Here is a 21,826-nt window from a genome sequence, read left to right as displayed (position 1 = left end):
TTCTGAATCCAATCCCTGATGAGTGTCTGTTGACGCAATGAGCTCTGACATCTTCTCCTCACAAATCAGGTGACACTTCATTACGCTCGTCTGGATGCACTTCCACCATCAACCCCCATGGTAGAACCATGCAGTAAACAAACACACACATCACTGTCAAATTTAGTTTTGCAGGAACAAAACAAGACTGATTTGGGCCAAGTTTCGGAGTTCAAAGTCATGCACCCATCAGGGTCATCACTTGGCAGAATTACGGGTGGACTAACCACGACAGGACCCCTGACCATGTCCCACTAGGTTTGCCTCTGTGGTCTGAAAAAGTGCTACTGGACATGACCAAAGTGATACAGGTCACTCAGAGTTAACAGACAGTGCAACCACAGATAGTTATTAAAAATGGCTGCCTTCCTACCTCACCCAGGGCCAAATTCACTGAGATGATATAATGTCCCGTCTGAGGCATACTATTAATAACTCTTAACGACAATACAAGGAGTGCAGTACACTTTCATTGGCTAAATAAGGTACTGGCATATATTTGGCCTCATGTTCACTGCCATAGCCTGCCTACTTACTGAGCAAATGTAAGAACAGCAAAATTTCTCCTTGTTCTTCTCCCTTTTTCTACATCTTAACAGAGACTCCAACCCCAAGCACCTTCTGAGCTGGAGATTCTCCCGCCTGCAACCCCTACCAAACGGGAGACTCCAACTTGATGTGCCAAAAGCGCACATCACGAGCGCGAAGTTCCTTGCGGCCGGGTTTAGGGTCTAGGGTTCTAGATGCTCTCTCGTGCTATCTAAGGCTTATTTTGCAACATATGATGACACTAAGTAAGAAATCATTTCAAGCGGGAGACACAGAGCCAGGGTGGGAGAAATTAGATCTCAAGCGGGAGAACCGGAGATTTTGCAAAAATGGGCTTTTGGCGGGAGATCTTCCGTCGAAAACAGGAGAGTTGGAGTCTCTGTTTTAATTTCTTTTTTTTTTCCTATTCGCCCCCCCCCAACCTTCTATCATACATCTTTATAAAAACAGTAGCTTTATAAAGCAGATTAGCTCTAGTGTTGAAGTTGGCATCATGACAAAACACTTTTTTTTCTCCTTCCTTGTCTCATTAATAGCGTACTAACAAGAGCCAAATTAGCTCAATAACAATCCTGGGATTGTACTGGACTTCTGGCACGTATGCACCCTTGGATGAGGAGAAATGTTTGACCTCACGAGGATTAGCACTTAGGCAAAAACACTGAAGTAAGATGTGCTTTTTTCTCTCTCTCTCTTTCTTTATACTAATCCTTGTCATCACTCAATAGCATGATTTTTAACACCTCCTGTTGGATGGGGGATGACATCAAAGTGGAATGGTATCAAGGATGGAGCGAGGAGGGCATTATACTGGTGTGTGGATGCTCGGTGGCCCCAGGAGAGCTCAGGATGAGGCTGTTGGTTGGCACGTGCTGGCAGAGCCTTGACTGGTAATGTAACAGTGTCCTTTATAGGCATGCCCGACCTGTCTGTCTGCCTGAAAGTCTGTGGTCTATGGAAACTAGTTCAGGTAAAATCGGAAGAGTCGGGGGAGCGTGTACGATGCCAGCACGTACCGTAACAATGGCATCAAAACACATTAAGCCTAAATTATGTTTACCAACTTCCCACTTAGATCTGTTTGGTGTTTTGTCTTTGTTTTTGGTCCTATTTCTTTCTGGATGACTCATATTAAAATCTAAATTGCTGGGAAGATTACTGTCATATCAAAGTGACGAAGCGGCAACATTTTTTTTCTCCTTCCATGACAGGTATTGTGAGACCCTCAACAGGCAAATGTAGTGACACAGTTGATGGCTCAAGTTTTCTTCAGTCTGTTCTGTATTCATCATTTCTTCCAATCTGCAAACAGCCAATCATAAGTTTCAGACCTTTACTTCCAGATTTCATCTTCTCCTCCCCCCCCCCCACTCTTTCTTACAATACCAAACACTGACTCACTGATATTGGTTGTGAGAGATGCGATAGTGGTCATAAAAAGTCAATAAACAGTTCAGTAGTCGCAAGAAAATGGTTATTTTGGTGAGTTTCAATGAATGGCCTTGTATCTCAGCTCTGTAAACAAAAGGACAAATACATGAGTCACTAGCCGCTAAATACAGTACCCAAACACCCATTCCCTGTCTGTGCGGTTTCCTGAAGCCACCAGACATAGTTTAAACTATTTAAATTACCATTTACAATAATCAACCTGTTCACGTAAAATGCAAAGGAAGCGATCATTCAGTTACGTTTTTCTCCCTATAACTTATCATTGGTAGCACAAAAGTGTTTCAGTACAGTGGTTGGCATAAAAATATGTCATATGTTTTCATATGTGATGTTCTTTTGTCATTGCTGTCACCTGCCAATGCAATCAGGCAACTACACACAAACTCCCCACTCAAAAAAAGAAAAGAAAAAAAAAAGTATGTTAACCTTGAAAATTGCTTCTAATTATAGCCTCTGGGTTAGATTGCGGCACATTGTCATCCAACCTTGTTTAACGCTCCAGGCCCAAAGCCCGAGCGAGATTTTATCACAAAGCAAACCATAAGTCGGCCAAGCGTCCTATCTAGAACATGCTGCAATATTTGAACAGTCTTCACTGTTCGTGTCAGACATGATAACATTCATGTCATCACAATACTGAGAACAAAGTCACGATGAGTCTTGAGCAAAACTACTGAAATATTGTGGAGGTTTATTGTTTTTGTTTTGTTTTTTCTTTTAATCTTCTCTCGTTGCCCTTTGAAAAATTAAACTACATACAGTCCGACCTCTCCTATCCGGACATGTCGGGACCGGCACTCATCCGGTTAACGGATTTGGCCGGATATGGGAGATTCAGTGTTTAATATACGCAGGTGCCTACCCAATGGTAGGTATGTACATTGTACATGTACATGTATCAATTTTGCGTAAACATGTCATGTCCTTGTCAGCCGGTCTGTGTTCTGAATACCATGCCCTAATTTAATGAAAAGTTTTCTGTCCATGTTCTTGCAATGATTTGTGGGTAGTGAATGTCTGAATGCATGTTATTTGGATGAAAATTTGATGTGAATGAATGTTATTTATGTTGGGACTAATATGGAAATCATGTGAGTTTGAGTGTGAATTTAGGTTGAGTTTTAAATTCCCCTTTTTCCCTGAATTATTAGATTGAAAGAAAAAAAAATAATGCTCAGATCGCATCCGGATAATAGAGAGATCCGGATAAAGGAGATATAGGAGAGGTCGGATTGTACCAGAATCGCAAGCGTCTCAATAGCTCAGTTGCCCTTGTACAGCTACTATGCCTCACTCATGTGGGCAAATGCAGTATATTTGGGTCACGCTGCAGTTTGACACAAAAACAGGTCACTCTTCGTTACAGCATACTTGTTTTAGATTATCAGGATCAAGTCAGTGGGTCTGAGCTTCTGTACACAAATCTACATGAACTTACGGCCTTCTATGGTCTTGGTACACGGCATACTGTCTTGACTTTTAGAAAAATTTTCCCCTTGTTTTTCCCTCATTTTTCCCCTCTTATTTGAGAAGTCCCTATGGCCCAACAGCTGGACTAACTATGTAAACCAGAGTTTTTGCAGGGTTCCTTAAATATACACCACAAAACACGAGGCATCTGGACCGACAGGGCAGGCTGCAGACCTGAGACCCCTTGACCTACTTCACAGCTCCCTGTTGTCCAGGCAGTGGTCACAGTGGTTCATACTGGACATGAATTCCCCCTCAAATTTTATTCTTTTGATCTACTCTTCTTTTTGTTTTCTTGTCAGTTTCCAAACCGAAACCGTAATAGGTAGGATCAGTGAAAACCCTCCTGTCTGCCTCAAGAGATGACTGATTAGTGGGATCAGCGCAACTAAACTTGACAATTTCCAACAAATCCCTGCCCAATGGGCATGCCAAATCCTCGCTGAAACTTGCAGAGCCGCCCAAGGAAATAGCCATGTCAGGGTCCTAATCTGGACGTCGCCTATCGAAGGTTCGTTGCTAAGTTTGCGGCAAGTTTGTGGCGGCACCACACGGCACAGGTTGGGCCCCTGATGTCCCAACACATCACAACCCCCCATATCCCCCCCCCCCCAAAAAAAAAAAAAATGATTAATGGAGCAGCATTAAGGAGAACAAGCTACAGGTTAACCTTGCCTCATTTTTCAGTAGATCTTTTGTGCTAGAAACGTCCGACTTCGAAAGCATCAGAAAAGATGGAAGTGCAGATCTTAGAAATCCAAGAAACCATATACTCTTCAAGAAAAATACTGGAAAATGACAGCTGATAGAATCCTAAATGACCTATAGTGAAAAAAGAGAATTTTCTTGATCGCAATCATTGCTACCAAAGCAACAAGCCCACGGGTTACTGGTTGGCGCTATGGAAGCTGCAACTATATCATGTTTCTGAATCCATGTCTTGGGGAAATATCTCAAAGAATGCATGGTGGAAGAGGGAATTATTTGTTCCCCTTGAAACCCAGGCAGAGACAGTTTGGGAGAATCTTCCCTAAAACCAACTTCTCAAAAGTTTCCTTTTAAATCGTTGGATCAAAACAACATACCGGTACAATGTGCACGACACAGACGTACAAGATCTGACACAAACACTTGCTAAGTACCATTGTTTAATCATGCTACGGTTGCAGGTAACATAAGTCAAGATATGTTGTCCCACATACCTATATCCGTTGGAAGTTTTAATGAGTGTATGATCTTGATCAGGTTTCTGTACTAAAGTGCATTGCACATGGCTGCATAACTGAATAACACATGCAGGAATTTACAAACACATGCTCAATCAAGCATTGGCAATTTCTCTCGAAAGACATCTGCCTTAACAAGTCTACACACTGGGGTTTGGAGGTGCAGGCTGGTCCTATTCCTGCCAATTTTTTTTTTACGGAATTGAAGACCGAACTCTACTTACACGTGTCCCAGCTCATGAGCCATGGTGAAGGCTGCGCTGAGACCATTGTCCTCCACAATAGAGCAGCTCCTGAGAGGGTCGCACACTGTGCCTAACTCTGCTAGACCTGGACAGGGGGAGGAACAGAAGGTGAGACAAGGATGTGAGTGACATTATTAGACCAGAAAGATTGATGCCTGGTAATTACAGCACAAGCAGAACTACCAGGTACATTTTAGTAATTTGAGCAGTAATCAAGGCTCCACAGCTAAACAGGCATTGCTAGGCTAACTCAACATTTCTTACAGCAAATCAACTAATAATACATGTGAGAATCAATCAGTGATCATGACAATAAATCATTATGCAATCTTAATACCATATATTGCTAGGCATAGACATGATTAAAACATGATCACTAATTTAGCAAGTGTCTATATAAAAGTTCAGGAAGGCATACGTTCAGTTAAAAGACACACAAAAAAGACACACATTTTCCATGAATCATCAAATTGAACTTTATGAATTTGTTCCAGTCGTTAACGGTTCACCGAGAATGAGACTGAAACGTCTGCGTGTGGAGAGCATCAGACAAAGTGTGGTGTGACTTGGGATTTGTTTGGGGGAAGGAAACAATTAAATGTAAAGCTCCTGAGAAGTCATATTTGGAAAGCAAACATGAAATTAGCTCAGAAGAAACAGACTACTACCTAACTAACACTGGTAATGTTGTGCATGGGAAAAAAAACAACACAAAGAGAGAAGAAAAAAAACTAGGTTACTGGATCACCAGTAAACTTTGACGACACTACGAGAATGAACTGTGTCAGGAATAAGTCCATTACCAGGTAGCACAGATAAGAAGGCGGTCATCAGTGCAACATTTCCTTCGCTGACTTTGATTTTGAAGCCACCATCCTTGATCTTGGAGCAGATTTTCCTGCTCCTTTCAATCAGGGCAGACATACATCATGGACAGATTAGTTTATTCCTGAAGTTTGAGTGCATGCCCGATTTCCAAATGCTATTAATATCACAAATATGCTCTCACACACAATACAACACACACAGACACACACACACATGCACACACGCACATGCATGCACACACACGCATACATACATACAGACAAACACACACAGGAAGAAGATGATAGAAGAGACAAATCTGTGATCACAACCAGCTGGGCGAGAGTGCTAGAAACAGATGACACAATCTCTTGTGGATCTTGCATTTTGCCCCTATCACCACGAGTATGCTTGTTATCTGGGAAGCTCATGTTCCATCATGTTTGCAATGATAGCTGACACTGGGCTCGAGATCAAGTTGGGTCATTCGGCTTGGGAGGGTCAGGTCATGTTGTGTCTCCTGCCTAGACAGGAAAAAGATGAAAGCCTAAATTTGGACATCACCAGCAGGAGAAGAAGGGCATAAGGAGATGGGAGGAGGTGGTGAGGGGAGATGAAAAATGAATATGTACAGGAAAAGAAGTAAGGGTACAGGAAGAGGAGGAGGAAGAGGAAGACACAAATTAGGAAGAAGAAGAAAAAAAGGTGGTAGAGAGGAAGGAAGGTTATGGAGGAGGAGGCAGAGGTGGAGGGAGAAGAAAGAAAGAAAAGAAGGAAGGAAAAGAGGAGATGGAGGATGAAGAGAAGGAGTAGAAAGAGGACAAGGAGGAGGAAGAAGAGGAAAGGAAAGAGGAAAAGGAAGAAAAGGAGGAGGAAGAGAAGAAGAGGGGAGGAGGAGGGTTGTTGGAGGAGGTTAAAGGATGAGAAAGAAGAGATGAAGGAAGACGGGAAGGAGGAAGACGAAGAGAGGATGGAGAAAAAGTGGAAGAGAAGAAAGAGGAAGAGATAATGCGCAAAGACAGAGTAGGGAGAGACAGGCAAGGAAGAAAAAAAAGACGTAAAGGAAAGTGATAGAAAGGAAGAGGAGGAGGAGGAGAAGCAACAGACAAGTTAGTCAGTTTGAACTCAAGTCTATGACAAATAAGGGATAAGAACTTGTGGGGTAATGTGCTCCAAAAGAAACACAACACTAATGCCTAACATGTGTGCTCTAAATTGCGGGCAGTACACCACCGAAGGCATCTTCCATAAAATGAAAAAGTTTGTGATGAATGGCCCACTTAATCTTGTGGGGGACCCCAGAAACTTTTTGCTGGGAAAGATTTGATACAGCATAATGGCAAAAAGTTTCGATGTGGTTTTTTTTTTTTGCCCACTAAAGAGGATAGTTGATGAATCACAATTAATGCACTGTCGCAAAGGTTTTGTAGCTGAAGCCTAACGAGCTAAAAACAGAAAAGAAAAGAAAAAAATAAACCTGCAACACCCACACATCCAAAAGTAGGGGATTTAATCTGTGTTTATATCTCCGAGACTCTTTCGGCAGTCTCAATCTTTGTGGTCCCTGAGAACATAGGGGGTTTCCTTGGCGTCTATCCACCATGCATGGTAAACCTGAATACCTTGAAGTCTGAAAGCAATTGTGTCCTCCTACCACACATGAAAACATTGGCTTAAAGTTCCACTGCACTAAACCAGCTTATATACATGCATAGTTGAAAATAAGCTTAGAACTGACCCCCCCCCCCTGAAAATAATCAGTTCTTAATGACTAATCTTTATATTGTAAAATGCTAACAAATGACTGTATCAGCCTTCAAACTTTCACAAGACAACATCGTATGTGGGTGTGGGGTGTGTGTGTGTGTGTGTGTGTGTGTGTGTGTGTGTGTGTGTGTGAGTGTATGTGTGTGTGTGTGTGTGTGTCAGAAAGACAGAAGGAGAGAGAGAGAGAGATTTTGCAGGGTCATGACATATTTCAGACAAGTGTATTAAAATCAATTAGTGCTCAGATTTTCTTCTCTTTTTTTCAAGTACACCTGCTATGATATTTCTGCATTTCAATAATTTTCTGCATTTCAATAATCCCTATCAGCAGCAAGTAAAGGTGTACTGTGGCATGGCAAAGTTGCAAAGGAGTTTACTGATGTATCCAGACAAAAACAGTGGAAGCCCCCAAATCTACTACACTTTAAGGGGTTGGGAGAGATCCCCCACCTTGCGGTTGAATTGATGACTCACAAGGTATATATGTCACCACAGTCTGTTCATTGTCTGAATGCAATACTCAGTTCAGAAAGATTGCATTTTGGTAGTCTGGGAACACAATCTCGTGGAAACTATGAAAAAAAAAATAGTATGTTTACCTATACTCCTCAATCTCCCTCTAAACCTGTTACTAGCCTATGAGAAAATTCTGCACACGGTGTCCATTCTGACAACAAAGGCCATGAGGCCTCCATCCATTTCAAGCTTAGTCGCTTATGATGGTGGTCTCCTGCATTCAATGATCTCTGTTGTTTACTGAAAAATACTGTATATTTTATTTTATGTTTCTGTGTATCTACATTGCTCAATGCAATCACCGATGTGTATCTATTTATGTACTGTTATCGATTTATTTCACTGCACTTGTTATTCTTTGTCTTTGTACTTTTTGAAGTTTGCATTCAAATTGCATCTGATTGAATGCAGAAATAAAAGCAAACAAACAAACAAACAAACAACAAAGGCCATCTCCAGACAAGATTTGGTAGAATTTGTTAGGGCTAGTCCTGACCCCAGCGACAGGACCACTGCTTCAAATTATCCTTATTGTTGTTGTAGCACCTGGTAGTAGAAGCTACAGCAGCAGCAGCAGTACCAATATATTATTATTATTATTATTATTATTATTATTAGTAGTAGTAGTAGTAGTAGTAGTAGTAGTAGTAGTAGTAGTAGTAGTAGTAGTAGTAATAGAAGTAGAAGTAGAAGTAGAAGAAGTAGTAATGGTAGTAGTAATTATCATGATGTTTATGATATTAATACTACTAGTAATTATAGTGGTGTACTATAATTACTACAATTATCATCATTATTACGATTATTACCTCCGCCAAGGGGGGAGGTTATGTTTTCGTTACCATTGGTTTGTTTGTTAGTTGGTTCGTTCGTTCATTCATTTGTCCGTGTGCAAAATAACTCAAAAAGTAGTGAACGGATTGCGATGAAACTTGTAGGAAAGGTTGAGAATGACACAAGTAACAAACAATTAACTTTTGGTAGTGATCCGAGAATTTTTGGGAAATTTATGAAGGATTTTTGATATTTTGGCAGGTAGGGTCAATGAACTAGGGAGTTCAGGCTGCGCTAATTTGAGGTTTGCATGCGCGCACTAAAGCGCGTGCTCTAGTTTCTGCTAGGGCGAGGCGCGCTGTGCAGCTGAGGGTTTATGACGTAACAAAGGCTTCTATATTGGGAAATCAGGCGGCTTTCAGCACACAATGCAGTACGTATGGGTGGAAATCACTGATCTCAAACAAGATCAGTGCGGGTGGAAATGGGCTGCATGCTTGGCGGAGGTCTGCACTCTCAGAGTGCTTTTCTAGTTACTACTGTCATTATCATGATTATGATCTTGATCACGATCACCATCATTATCTAACATCATTACAAAAAATGGAAAAGATACACTACAATTCCATCTTATCCAAAATTGTTACTGTAAGACATGATATTCTAGCAGTATGAAATTTTGGTGAATTTGAGCTGACAGCCATTTTTCCAGCACGAAATTTTTACGAGTTGTCTCAAACATTCAATGCATATAATATAGACAGGAAATTTCATTTTGCATTTTAATATCACGAATCATGGCTCTCACAAAATTCGTGAAATTAAATTCAACGTGAATATTCCTGGTTTTACATTACCATAGAGATACATAAGCTGTGACACTCCAATTGTGCTTTTTTTTTTGGGGGGGGGGGAGGGGGTGGGTGGGACCATTTGCATACAAAGCTACCAAGTGAAACTTCCCACTCTCTGTTCCTCCTTAAAAAAAAAAGGGGGGGGGGGGGTTACAATCCTTTCTCAGTTAAAAAGGGAAAAAAAAAATCTCTGAACAGTCACTATGAGTCATGAAACAGTTGGCCAACTGGAGCGCAACAACATTCTGACACTACATTGTGTATGTGCAAGTGAGTGTGTATGAGTGTATACATGTAGGAATGTTTTCTGGTGTGTTTCTGTGTCAACTTATACTGACATCCAAAACAATATACTTCCATAAAGAACATTTTATGTTTTTGAACAGAAGTTTCACAATAAGCATTTCTTCGAGACTAAGTTAGATTAAATGAATCCACTGTGTATGATCATGGTTGTTCATTGTAACAATTCACACACACAGAAAAAAAAGAAACACCTGCAATTTGAATATTCCTGCACACAATCCTTATCTTTCTCTTGAAAAGAGACCTCCATACAAAGACAAATTTTATTCACTGCTAACCACATGGGGGCTTCCTCGAAATGACATAAAAACCTCACCAGGGAATCTTGGTGGTCATGATAAGATGCCCTGTCTTTGTCCAGATTCAAATCTCGAACCAAAGTTCAAGTGAGTGACCACTTGACAAATGTTTAGAAAATCGCAGAGTTGGAATGCTGGCAATAAAAATGCGCAAAGTGATTTTCTCTCTTTCGCATTGTCACGTCGGCAATCTGAAAGGTGTCCACCAAAGCACATATATTTACTCCAAATGGATCGCAAAGTTAAAGGAATGGCAATCCTTCCAATGTGCTGTTACTTTCCACATGGTGTCCTAAAAATATGTAGTGTGGAAAACAGACAATGTGATGTTATTGTACTCAATCACTAGTTGGAGACAAGTGAAAAGGTTAATCTAACTTATTTTGGCAACTTCAGAGTCACAAGACCTTTTTGTGAAAATTAATTTGTTTTTCATCTAAATTTCTTCCCACATTAAGACATCTTCCCTATTTACACACTTCAAGCCCTACGATAACCTTGACTTTACAGTCAGTTATGTTGTTTCGGTATGTGAACAATATGAGCTGTTGGTTGAAGCTAAAATGAGCCATTAACATCTTAGACCAAAATAAATATCTGTCATACTGATATTCCACGAAGTTTCATGCATCCCTGGTTTTAAATAACAAGACCATATAATTTTAGAGAGAATCCTATTCTTATTTTGTTTGTTTACAGTGGATAACAGTAAAAAAAAATGAATTAACATTCCATTCTTAGTTGAATTAATCACGTATGACTGTGTACTCATTCATACAAGAACAGATTTTTTTTTCTTTTTTTGCCAAGCAGCATTACTGGCAGGCATATGATTTCACAGGCTCAACCACTTTGATCTTCGTATGAAGTCTATTATCAACTTTAAGGCATCATTTGAATGATCCCAAACAAGTCTACATCACGAAGATCTAAGATTCTATGAATGAGAAAAACTAGATATTGTATCGTTTGTTCACAATCATCATCCCAATATGCTTCCTCACAAAGCATAGAATTAAAATTTCCAATGCCAATCGAATACCACGAAATCATAGTCATTGCTTCATCTTCACCTGGAAATTCAGCATTTAAATGTTATGGTGACTGGGTGATGCTTGAACCATGGAGAGAATTTTATTTGAAATGCAAACGTTTATCTGGCAGGAGGTACTACTCAAATCTGAAGTCATGATATTCATAACACATATGCCATCTTTAAAATAACAGCATGCGGCAAATGTACAAGTTTGCAAAGCAGGTGTGCAACTTTAAAACTTACACACATGTGCTACTTTGTTTGTCTCCTTCTGAGTTGACTCTGCTACCTCACTTTAGAGTGCTGTGCTACCCAACCGAAACCAAACAGTCTGAGAACCAGAAAACCACAGGTATGTGAAGGGAAGCAACTACATCATTCTGTAGTCTGTACCACCCATTCCTCCCACACAGATAACAATGTTCTGCTTTGTTTCATTGGCAGGACATAAATGTTTTAGAGTATTGAGTTGTGGGAGAGGATAGAAAAACAAAATGCATGTAATCTCCCTCCCCTCTTGTTGATGTTGACCTAGCCATTTTCAAGGGAGACTAGCTGGTTGGGAGACAGCAAGGTTTATACCGTCACATATCAATTAATATGGTTTATATCAATCATGGTCCCTCATGTTCTGCATAGAACTAACCACATAATGTATACATGTTCACCACACCTAACGCGGTAATGTTGGTGTATAAAAATTGTAGTTAAGGTCAGCTTACAGCTGCCCTTTAATGCATTCAATATTTTTAAACTTGAGCGAAAACATCTGTCATTATCATGTAACAGAGACTCCAACTCTCCCGCTTTCGACGGGAGATCTCCCGCCGAAACCCCATTTTTCTCCCGCCCAGGCTCTGTGTCTCCCGCTTGAAATTCTTTCTGACTTATTACCACCATATGTTGAAAAATAAGCCTTAGATAGCATGAGAGAGCATCTAGAACCCTAGAGCTTCCAGGGCCCTTAAGCGGACCCTGGACCCGGGCCGCAAGGAAATTCGCGCTTCGCGCTAGTGATGTGCGCTTCGTGCACATCAAGTTGAAGTCTCCTGCTTGCTACGGGTTTCAGGCGGGAGAATCTCCAGATCAGAAGGTGCTTGGGGTTGGAGTCTCTGATGTAAATGGTCCTAATGCATACCCTGAAAGACAATTTGAAATTTGCTTGAAATTACAGCTTATTTCATTCAATCCAGGGCTACATGCATGAATATGATATTAAACAAAAACAGAGAAAAAATAAGAAAATCACTGGGCATACTCAAGTCCTCAATTGGGCAGTATTTCCTTTTCTGTTATGGATATAAACAGACTTGGACAAATCAACTTTTATTTGATATCCTAAATACAAATCAATGCATGCCACATGAATACTTCCCCTTCAGTTTTTTGAACAATGTTACATGTGAAGGACAATCTATGCAATCGATACCATCACATATCGAAAGCACAATCAAATGTCACATAAAATGGCTCTATATTTGGAAACTTGTATATGACAGGAGAGCCAACAGGGGGTATATTATTTGGAGCTTACTAGTCATGCACATTGCGGAGTGTATCCAAGAAATATCAAGTTACATGCAACTATGACCAATGCAAGGGAGTTGGAATGGACATTCATGTTCTCTGATCTTGGAAGCCCCCCCTCTCCCTTGGTCCAAAAATGTCGCCTTCCATTCAGTTGGTGATCAATACTCAAAGGCATTGGTCGGGACGATCAAACGAGCGGGAGGGGCAAAAGTTGTTTCACTTTTTATGGTCTGGCTTACTAGAGGACCTCCTCAAGCTCATTCATGTCATTCATTTATCAATCCAAAGCCATCATCCTTAGCTATAACTCTCCCGCTCTGTACACTAGAGGGGACTGGGAGCCCGATCGCATCACGTCTGGTCCACGGGTGCCTCAAACTGACAGCACCTTTGCGGTTTTAGGACCGACTGAACTGTATGAAAGTCGGCCTGAAGATCCAGGGCTGAGTTGCCAGCAGCGTGCAGAGGTGACATCACTCACAATATTCAACTGTAATCAAATCTCCTCTGTGACAGGATCTACGCTACCCTGCAGTGGCATTTCTTCAACTCGGGAGCTAGCCGTGTTTGTTGTGAGGATTGGTAATGTAATTGGTACTAAGTTTCCCTTTACTGTCATCTCCAGAATTTGGACTCCCTGGTCTTGGTGTTGGCTAGCTGTTCCTCCAGTTAAAGGATGTGTACAGTTCCGGTCGAGGTGAAAATTTAGCCTTAAACATTTTGCAAGATATTTAGAAACCAGTCTATGAGATGTCAGAGAGCATGCAATTCTAAGGGGTAGCAAAAGTGTACTTGATGAAAATCGGTTTTGAAATGGCTGAAATATCCAAAAACAAAATGAAACAAAGAGATCCTAATAAAAGTGTGGCCTGTCGCCTTTTATTATTATCACTTTTTGGATTATCTCAGCTATTTGGCTGAGAGCAAATTTGTCATAGAAATGTGACAGTTGTCACTGATGACAAGTTTTATGAAACTGGCCCCAGGTCAACATATCAATATATGTTAAAGAAAAGACTTTCCTCTCGAAGACACTGAATTAAGAGATAAATTGTAGGAATTTTTCCTCTTAAGACTATAAGACTATCAGCTTGGATGTATGATTGATTCTCTGAATGATATCTACATTGGCATTGATGATAAAGAGGGTAGTCCTAGGACAACATCCTAGGTGCATCATAAAGCTACGGGGGCAAATGAAGGTTATCATTTCATCTTTGGTGCTGGACATTTAAAATTCTGGCAGAACATAATGGGACAAGGCAGGACCTGGTATAGGCAGGGGCATCACCATGAAGCTAGCTACCAATGTAGAGGAGGGTCACCTCCTATCACCACACACATTTATTCCCAGTCCCTGCCAACTGCTCACAGGGGTTCTAAAGGGGACAGAATGCGTGTGTGTCGGCACATAAAGGGATCACGTCACGCCTGTTTGTGTATCTGTCTGTCTGTCTGTCTGTCTGTCTGTCTGTATCACTGAGTAGTGCAGGTTCTGTCATCATCCAGGCTCCGGTACGGATGACAAGTTTTGTGGTAGCGGCGATGAAATGTGACATGAGGGGGAGGTAAGTGTGAGAGCGTAGGCCTATTGAGTAGACTTGTTCAGGTCTGGGGGTAGTTCACGTCAAGTACAAAGTGATATTGAAATCCTTTATTCATCTACGTTTGCGGTGTGGGCACTCTGTATTAAAACAAAAAGTCGTATGGGTCGCCCAGGGAAAAACATCAGCTTCAACATTGGATTGTTCACAGTTGCAATGAGAATTGAGCAGGGCCTACTGTGTATTGTCTCAGTATCCCTTGCTGCATCAAGCGACTGACAAAACAAGTATCCTGCATTATGGCTTTCAGCATTAATAAACCATGATTTTCATGTGCATGAAATTTTCACGTACATAGAGCAAAATTTCAATTTTTAACAGCAAATGAAGCCTGATCATCACTGCATTAATTCAAAATACATCATAATGGCTTTGACCAAAGACACTTACTGCTTAAATGGAAGTGCTGTGCTCCATATAACGAGCACAGCATGTGCTCTCAAAAGAGTCTCACAATCTTTGTACAGTTCCATACAGATAAGTGCTTGTATCATCGTGTGCACGGCGGCCATTTTTGACAATCATTCCGATTGCAACTAAAGCAACCTTTTTGAACTGAGACTTGACCGACAACAGTGTGAAGAAATGTCATCTACACCGTGCAGAGAAGTGTGAATTCACTGTGCATACAATATTTCATTCTTCGTTTTCGGTAAGTTGCAAATTGTGTATGTCAATATCAATAACACCCACAAAAGCTAAAGTGATCAAGATAGTAAATATATGCATTTGTAGGTCTGAGTAACAAACATGATGTGATGAATTTAATATTTATATTGTCGGTCAGAGTATGGTGATCTTTCAGGTCTCAACTGGTACAGCCCTGTCATGATTTCTGTACAGCGACACGGCAGTGTATAGTTAAATCCACCACTGGTGATCAGGGATGACAATGAGTAAAGAAGCTTTCTGTCTATCTACTTCCTACCCTTTATCTCATCATGACGACTTCCAGTTAAGTAACAGAACAAATATCACGCTTCTATTCTGTCCTTGTCTGTTATTCTAAAGTATCAGAGTGATTTATTTTGTCATCAACTGAACAGTAAAGCTCTTCAACTACATAAAGGCTTGCCATACAGTGTTACTGCAAATATTTGCCAATTTGTATCAGTGATGGATAGAAAAAATAACGATAGAAGCTTCTATCCATTGACTTGTAGGTCAGACCTTAGCATGGTTGCATAAAAAAACAAAATGTATAGTACCACATGATTACCTCCTTGCGTATTCTCATAAGCCTGACTCATTAACAACAAAACATCTTAAGGCTTACCCTTAACTAATTTGTACACTCTTATTTTGTATAAAAGCACATTATTATTCTATGTATAAGTAAACTATTTCATAAGAAAATTGTATGTGATATTGATATCATGTTGTGTCGCTGTGTAAACTACAGCTGTACCTCAACATGAAGCTTCATCACAAGTTTTTTTAAACCTCAACGGATCCATCATCTGAAAATTGCACATTATGGTATAAGCATAGCAGGGACCATGTTTCGCTTCCTGTTTCTTGTTTTCTTTCTTTTTTTTTAACCAAGGATCACACACAAACATCTTGAAAAATGTCACCACTTTCTTTTGATATCTCTTATATTATAGAATTGTTCATGACATTGCCTGTTTGATAGGTGAGAAAGAGAGTAAAGATCACTGGGTAAATGATAACAATGGCCACAAGGAGAATGTTAGTGACACAGTAACATCAGGAGTTGTCATATTAGGTTACGCGACCCCCCACAGAGTTGGCAACGGACCGGCGATGCTTACTACGCTTGCTGCTTCAGACTTGTCATACATGAAGCGTAAGCTGGTGAGTAGTGGCCCGCGGAGCCGTGACACGCCTTCCCCGATGACAGCCGTGTGTGAAGATGTGCGACAGCTTGCGACCTATCATTCCAGCACAGCATCCAAAACTTTATCGCTATTAAAGGGACTGTACAGTACTGGTTAAGGTGAGGATTCAGGTTTATAACATTCCTAAGTGAGATAATGAGAAACCTCTTATGATATATGAAAGAGCAAGGATTCAATGTCTACCGTATAATTGGTCTTCAAATGGCTGAGATATCAAAAAAAAAAGTGATAATACTAAAAGGCGACAAGCCACGTCTTTTATTAGGATCTCTTTGTTTCACCTTGTTTTCGGATATCTCAGCCATTTCAAAACCGATTCTCATCAAATAAACTTTTGATACCCCTTAGAATTGCATGCCCTTTCACATCTCATAGAGTAGTTTCTGAATATCTCGCAAAACGTTAAAAGCTAAATCCTCACCTCAACCAGAACTGTACACACCCTTTAATCAACAAGCCGAGGCGGGCTAATGCGATGCCCACGGGACATCGATGGTTAAATGTACACAACATAACTCCTGGTCTTCTTACTAATCATGACCTTGTTCTGACATTCAGCACTCTCCACTGATGAGATATCATCGGTAGTGCATATCTAGTTATAATCATGTCATGTATGGCCTCATCACTCTTACCATACATTTCTACATCATGATATCCTATTAAAAGAGTGAACACAGAGAATCTGAAGAAAATCGATGCATTAAAGTTATTAGTGTAAAAAGTCTAACCCATAAACAGAACTTATTCCAGAGGTAGTTCCTAGAATAGGGAATGCCTAAAATAAATCTCTGCATTACAAAAAAAAAAGTTGTGCAAAATCAACTTTTTTCATAGACTTGTACTAAAAACAGACCTGCATGTGATGTGCAGAACACACAACTAAAAGTATACTGGAATAGGATTCTCAAAGTATCTGTTTTAATCATCATTTTGTTGTCAAATGCTTAAACAATCACTCTTTATGCATTTTGGTTCCCTTTTGCACAATTATACGGCACAAGTGGAACTTTGCCAAAAATATTCTGATGGTTGGGTTTAAAATAAAATTGAAGCTTTAAAGAAACTTTATTTACTTCATGACAAAGTCAAACTATGGCTCTTCTCAGCTGTAGTACATTGCATCCTTAGAGTCTTCTAAACCACTTTACTAAAGAAAAGAAATGTAAATGCATACACAAGCAAATGTAGCCTCCATTTCAAACTCAAGGACATGATTATTATGCTTTGATCTCATTTCCCGTTCTCCCCTTAACAACCAGGGCCCCGTTGCATAAAAGTTATTATTGTGGTAACTTTGCCATCCAATGGTAACTACCATAGTAACAATACTCAACAGCCAATCAAAATCAAGAATTCCATGGAAGTTACCATTGGATGGCAAAGTTACAATAATAGTATCTTTCATGCAACGGGCCCCTGGTCTAAAGAGCAAAGTGCTTTTTGACACCTTCTTCCCCCCCCCCCCCCCACCCCTAAGTAGAGATCAAGGATGGAACAAGTTTACATCTACTGTAGATAACAGGCCTGCCACATGGCGCCTTTCTAATGACTGAAAAGAATACAAGATAGGCTAATCGCAGTACATACACCACTCCTGATTATTCCACTTGCTTCACACCCATGCCTCATGCTATGAGCATGAGTTACACAACACACAGTATCAAACTGATATTACTGAGTCAGAAAGGCATTGATTCCACACATGTTGCATATATGGAAAAAAAAATGGCCTCCTCATTTTCAAAACCATCCTCATCCAGATATTCCACATTCATTCACTCCTTCCTCTCTCTCTTAAAGGGATGAGTAGCTCGAGATCTTACCTAAAGTGTCACATTCGGGGCCAGACCGACATATATCTTCCCTGCAAGTGATAAGAAGACAAGAGGGAAGAGAGAAGAGACAAAGGCACATTAAATCAAGTTGATATTGGTCCTTTCTACCATGAGAGCATCTCAATGAGATTTCATACACACTACACCTCGTATCACAGTGAATTCAAATGTCATTTGCAACTTGAATTCTATGCATCATTAATCAAACAAAGTTGTTAAAGAAAATGTTGCTGAAGTTAAATATTTTTTTAATGCATACTTTAAATGGGGTATTCTAAAACTCAACAAAGTTGAAGAATGCATTTTTTTAAAAATAATACAACATATATCATCTCTGAGACCGTAAGACATATGTATGAGTGAATAAATACACGACGACATCATCTAGCCAACATTCCGTTCATTCATCTATAGCACATGAATTACTGCCGACACCGCAGTAGTGATTTATGTACGGCATCTCAGGGCACCGTCAAGATTCATAGCAAGTCTTATGAGACCTGCTGAATGAACAATCCAAGGAATTGCTCAGTCTCCCTCCCTTCCACCTTCCTAACTCCCTCCACCATCCCTCTGATAACACCGCCACGGATGATGCGCTCCGAAATCTGCGGTGGTGACATGACTACTGCCTTTCTGGGTCAGACCGGTGGGGCTAAAATCCTGCCACATTCCTCCCGACGGCCGACAGAATTCAAAGGGACCCCCAAAGTTTATTTTGTTTGCCTCCTAAATCATACGTCACGCAGAAACCAGTGGTAGCACGATTTGCTTGCTTGTCCGATCTGCGAGGTATTTAAAGGGCATCACCGATACAACATCTCTAGAAGAAAGGGTTGAGTTCGAGTTACCTAGATGCCAGTAATCTTGGACAGATTTGGACGCTCGACTTCATTTCTTACACCAGAAAATCAATGAGTCAGAACTGCTGGCATGAGTGAGAAAATGTCTCTATTTCACATCTGGATGCATTATAACATGCTTTACAAGTGGCCATCGATCAAGCCAAAGTTCTTCACAATCTTATGAAGATAGTCATGCATCTGAACACATCCTGTGATTATGCTGGGCTGCCATCAGTGGAATAAGAAGGACATCACACTTTCTTAAATCACATATGTGATAGGACAAAAGCAATGGATGATACATAACACTGGACAATTTTCATTCTGGAATAGCACAAATGTGCACAGCAGGAAGCCACAATGCAGTCAATAAGGCTTAAATGCTTTTGCTCTTAATGTTGATGAGTTTTACGCACACTCTATCAAATACTCTTGCTTAAATTTGAGGCACCTTAGAAATGCCAAATTGATTGTGAAATTACAAACAATGTCAAGTTCATCCTATTTCTTCTAGATAACCCTATGATATAGGTAAAGTTGTCCTTTTAGCATGGCAGTGCTCTGGAAACTCTGCATTTTACTTGTCAAAAGACAAGAGAATGGGAAAGAAGAGGCTAGAGACACACAAGAAAGTGGTGTGACTGAATACGAAAGCAGAATATCTTCAAAGTGAAAGTAATACTTAACACTGTTCTCTCTTTCTCACACACACATCTGCATTCTATCTCTATGCAATGGCAACATTTATTGACAATAATGCATATAACATTTTGTGCCATACCTGCACACTCTGTGTTCATTACTCATGACATGGACCCGGCCCAGTTGCACAGGGGAAATGTGATTTGCAATCTTCCCCCCATTCACATGAGAAATTTAATAAGTTCCTCTGAGCCAGCAATGTTGAAGTTTATATACTCAGCAGTGGCAAAAGGCAGCACCACTGTCACAGACCTATCCTGCTGAGAGCCTACCAGCTGCTGTACACAATTTAACTTGCAGGAATGCAGGGGTGATGTAGTCCCACATATAGCTCCTCATGTTGGTGATATACAAAAGTGTAGTCATCGTCAGCATGACCTCAGGAGGTGCCAAATTACATGCTGTGAAAGTTGCATGTGCCATGACAAGTGCATTGCTATCCATCATTCAACCTTTCTCCTGCACAGTGCCAGCACTGCCATCAACAAAGAGTCATGATTCTTTACATATGAAACAGAATTTAGTAACTGGTTTACTGCCATAATGCTCCAGCTTTCCATGGAAGAATTCACAAGGATTTAGGAAATACTTTCCATCAAAGAGAATTTCACACAAACATTTCATCAAGAGCATGAATGTTCGAATTCCTGATGTGGCTTTCAATACATGAATGAAACTCACAGTAATGAAAATTATGGCCATTGTGGACATATCAAAATATCAATTGTGCCGGTACATCATTTATGATTAACAGTTCACTTGTATTGATACCTACGCACAAATCAGAAAGCTTAGCTTTCAGTACACACACCATATGATGAATGATAAACAGGATATTGTTATTAAGACCCTGTAGGGGCAATAGAAATGAATTCATTAAAGAAGAAAAATGACTTCATGCCTACAGCACTAAAGCGTATCAACCATGTGCCATGATGCGAGAATGAGTGTAATTGTTTATGTAGGTGGGTTCATCAAAGTTCACGCCTGTCACTTTAATTGGCCAGACGTTGCAGCCCCAGCTCTGGCAGCCGCCAAGATGGCTTCGGCGGATGCCACATCTGGATAATTGAGACCTTGTCACAAATTACACCTCTCGAGGAGGCCGCATTGACATCTTATCTGCCTTGCTATGCACAGACAGACACACAAATTGCAGTCTAAATCCTTCCTTTGAAGTAGACCCATGATGGATCATGTATATTACACCTAAACATGTGTATCAAATGTTGCATCAACTGGGGAAAGACATTCAATGAGCTGGTTACATTCACATCAACATAAAATCTATCTCGATGGATGAAGCTGTATATGGTACCAGAATATACAGTGGAGGGCAATGTATAAACTCTATCTCTTGTTTCCATTGTTTATCCTAGCAACAACCTCATATAAAATCAGAAATTAAGTCTGCTGAGAAAAGTCAAATACTAAATTAAAGCAGAAAAATCCACTGTCTTAACAAAAAATAATATTACTTTTTTTCTTTTTCTAATATATGCGTGTCTACATATCCATTAAACCTTGATAATATGTATTTTACACTTATATTCAAATAAATATCACACAATCAATGCAGTTCTGTGCTCTACAGAATCCCACAAACACGAAATATCCAATTCAATGTTATTCAGGTTAAAAAGCAATAATTTTTGGCTTCTCATTTACTCCCTCTATCTCTCATTATTTTGTAAGAATGTTAGGCTCTCACAATCAAGCTCTAGCTGAAACAGGATCAAGCTACCCTTGAGTCGAAATTTGGTATCACCATAACCTAAAATATCTTTAGCATCAAATTCAGCCATTATCATATTTCTGATAGTCAGATATACATTATATATTCAATTTTGAAAAAAAAAAGAGCAACATGTGAAATGTTTCTCCATAGCAACTTGTACGAGATAGCAGATTTAGACCAGACCAAATGCTGGGACTACAAATAAAGAACTTGTAAAACTGCGTGGGATGCAGCCACGGATCTTGCATTGCAGCACGCACATTACGCCTCGCAATGCACTAAGAATTGCCGCACTTCGAAAATATATATCGGAAGGGGGGCTCCTGCAAAAGCTATCAGCTGGGGAATTAATTGATTGACATCCTAC

At 40.2% G+C, this 21,826-nt stretch overlaps 1 protein-coding gene across 1 annotated transcript in view; it reads right to left on the bottom strand.

The window, feature by feature from the left end:
• The window catches only part of LOC139734050 (A disintegrin and metalloproteinase with thrombospondin motifs 9-like), a 206,661-nt gene that overhangs the window by 83,965 nt on the left and 100,870 nt on the right, over positions 1 to 21,826 (bottom strand). The window contains exons 8-9 of the mRNA XM_071644866.1: positions 18,163 to 18,203; positions 4,961 to 5,066 (exon numbers count right to left, since the gene is read on the bottom strand). Coding sequence (XP_071500967.1) covers positions 4,961 to 5,066; positions 18,163 to 18,203 — 147 coding nt within the window. The remainder of the gene's footprint in view (positions 1 to 4,960; positions 5,067 to 18,162; positions 18,204 to 21,826) is intronic.

The sequence above is a fragment of the Diadema antillarum genome, unplaced genomic scaffold (assembly GCF_040938485.1).
Source record: "Diadema antillarum isolate AM-2024a unplaced genomic scaffold, OU_Dant_1.0 seq00000507_RagTag, whole genome shotgun sequence".
NCBI lineage: Eukaryota > Metazoa > Echinodermata > Echinoidea > Diadematoida > Diadematidae > Diadema > Diadema antillarum.
This window is presented reverse-complemented; position numbering and strand designations above follow the sequence as displayed.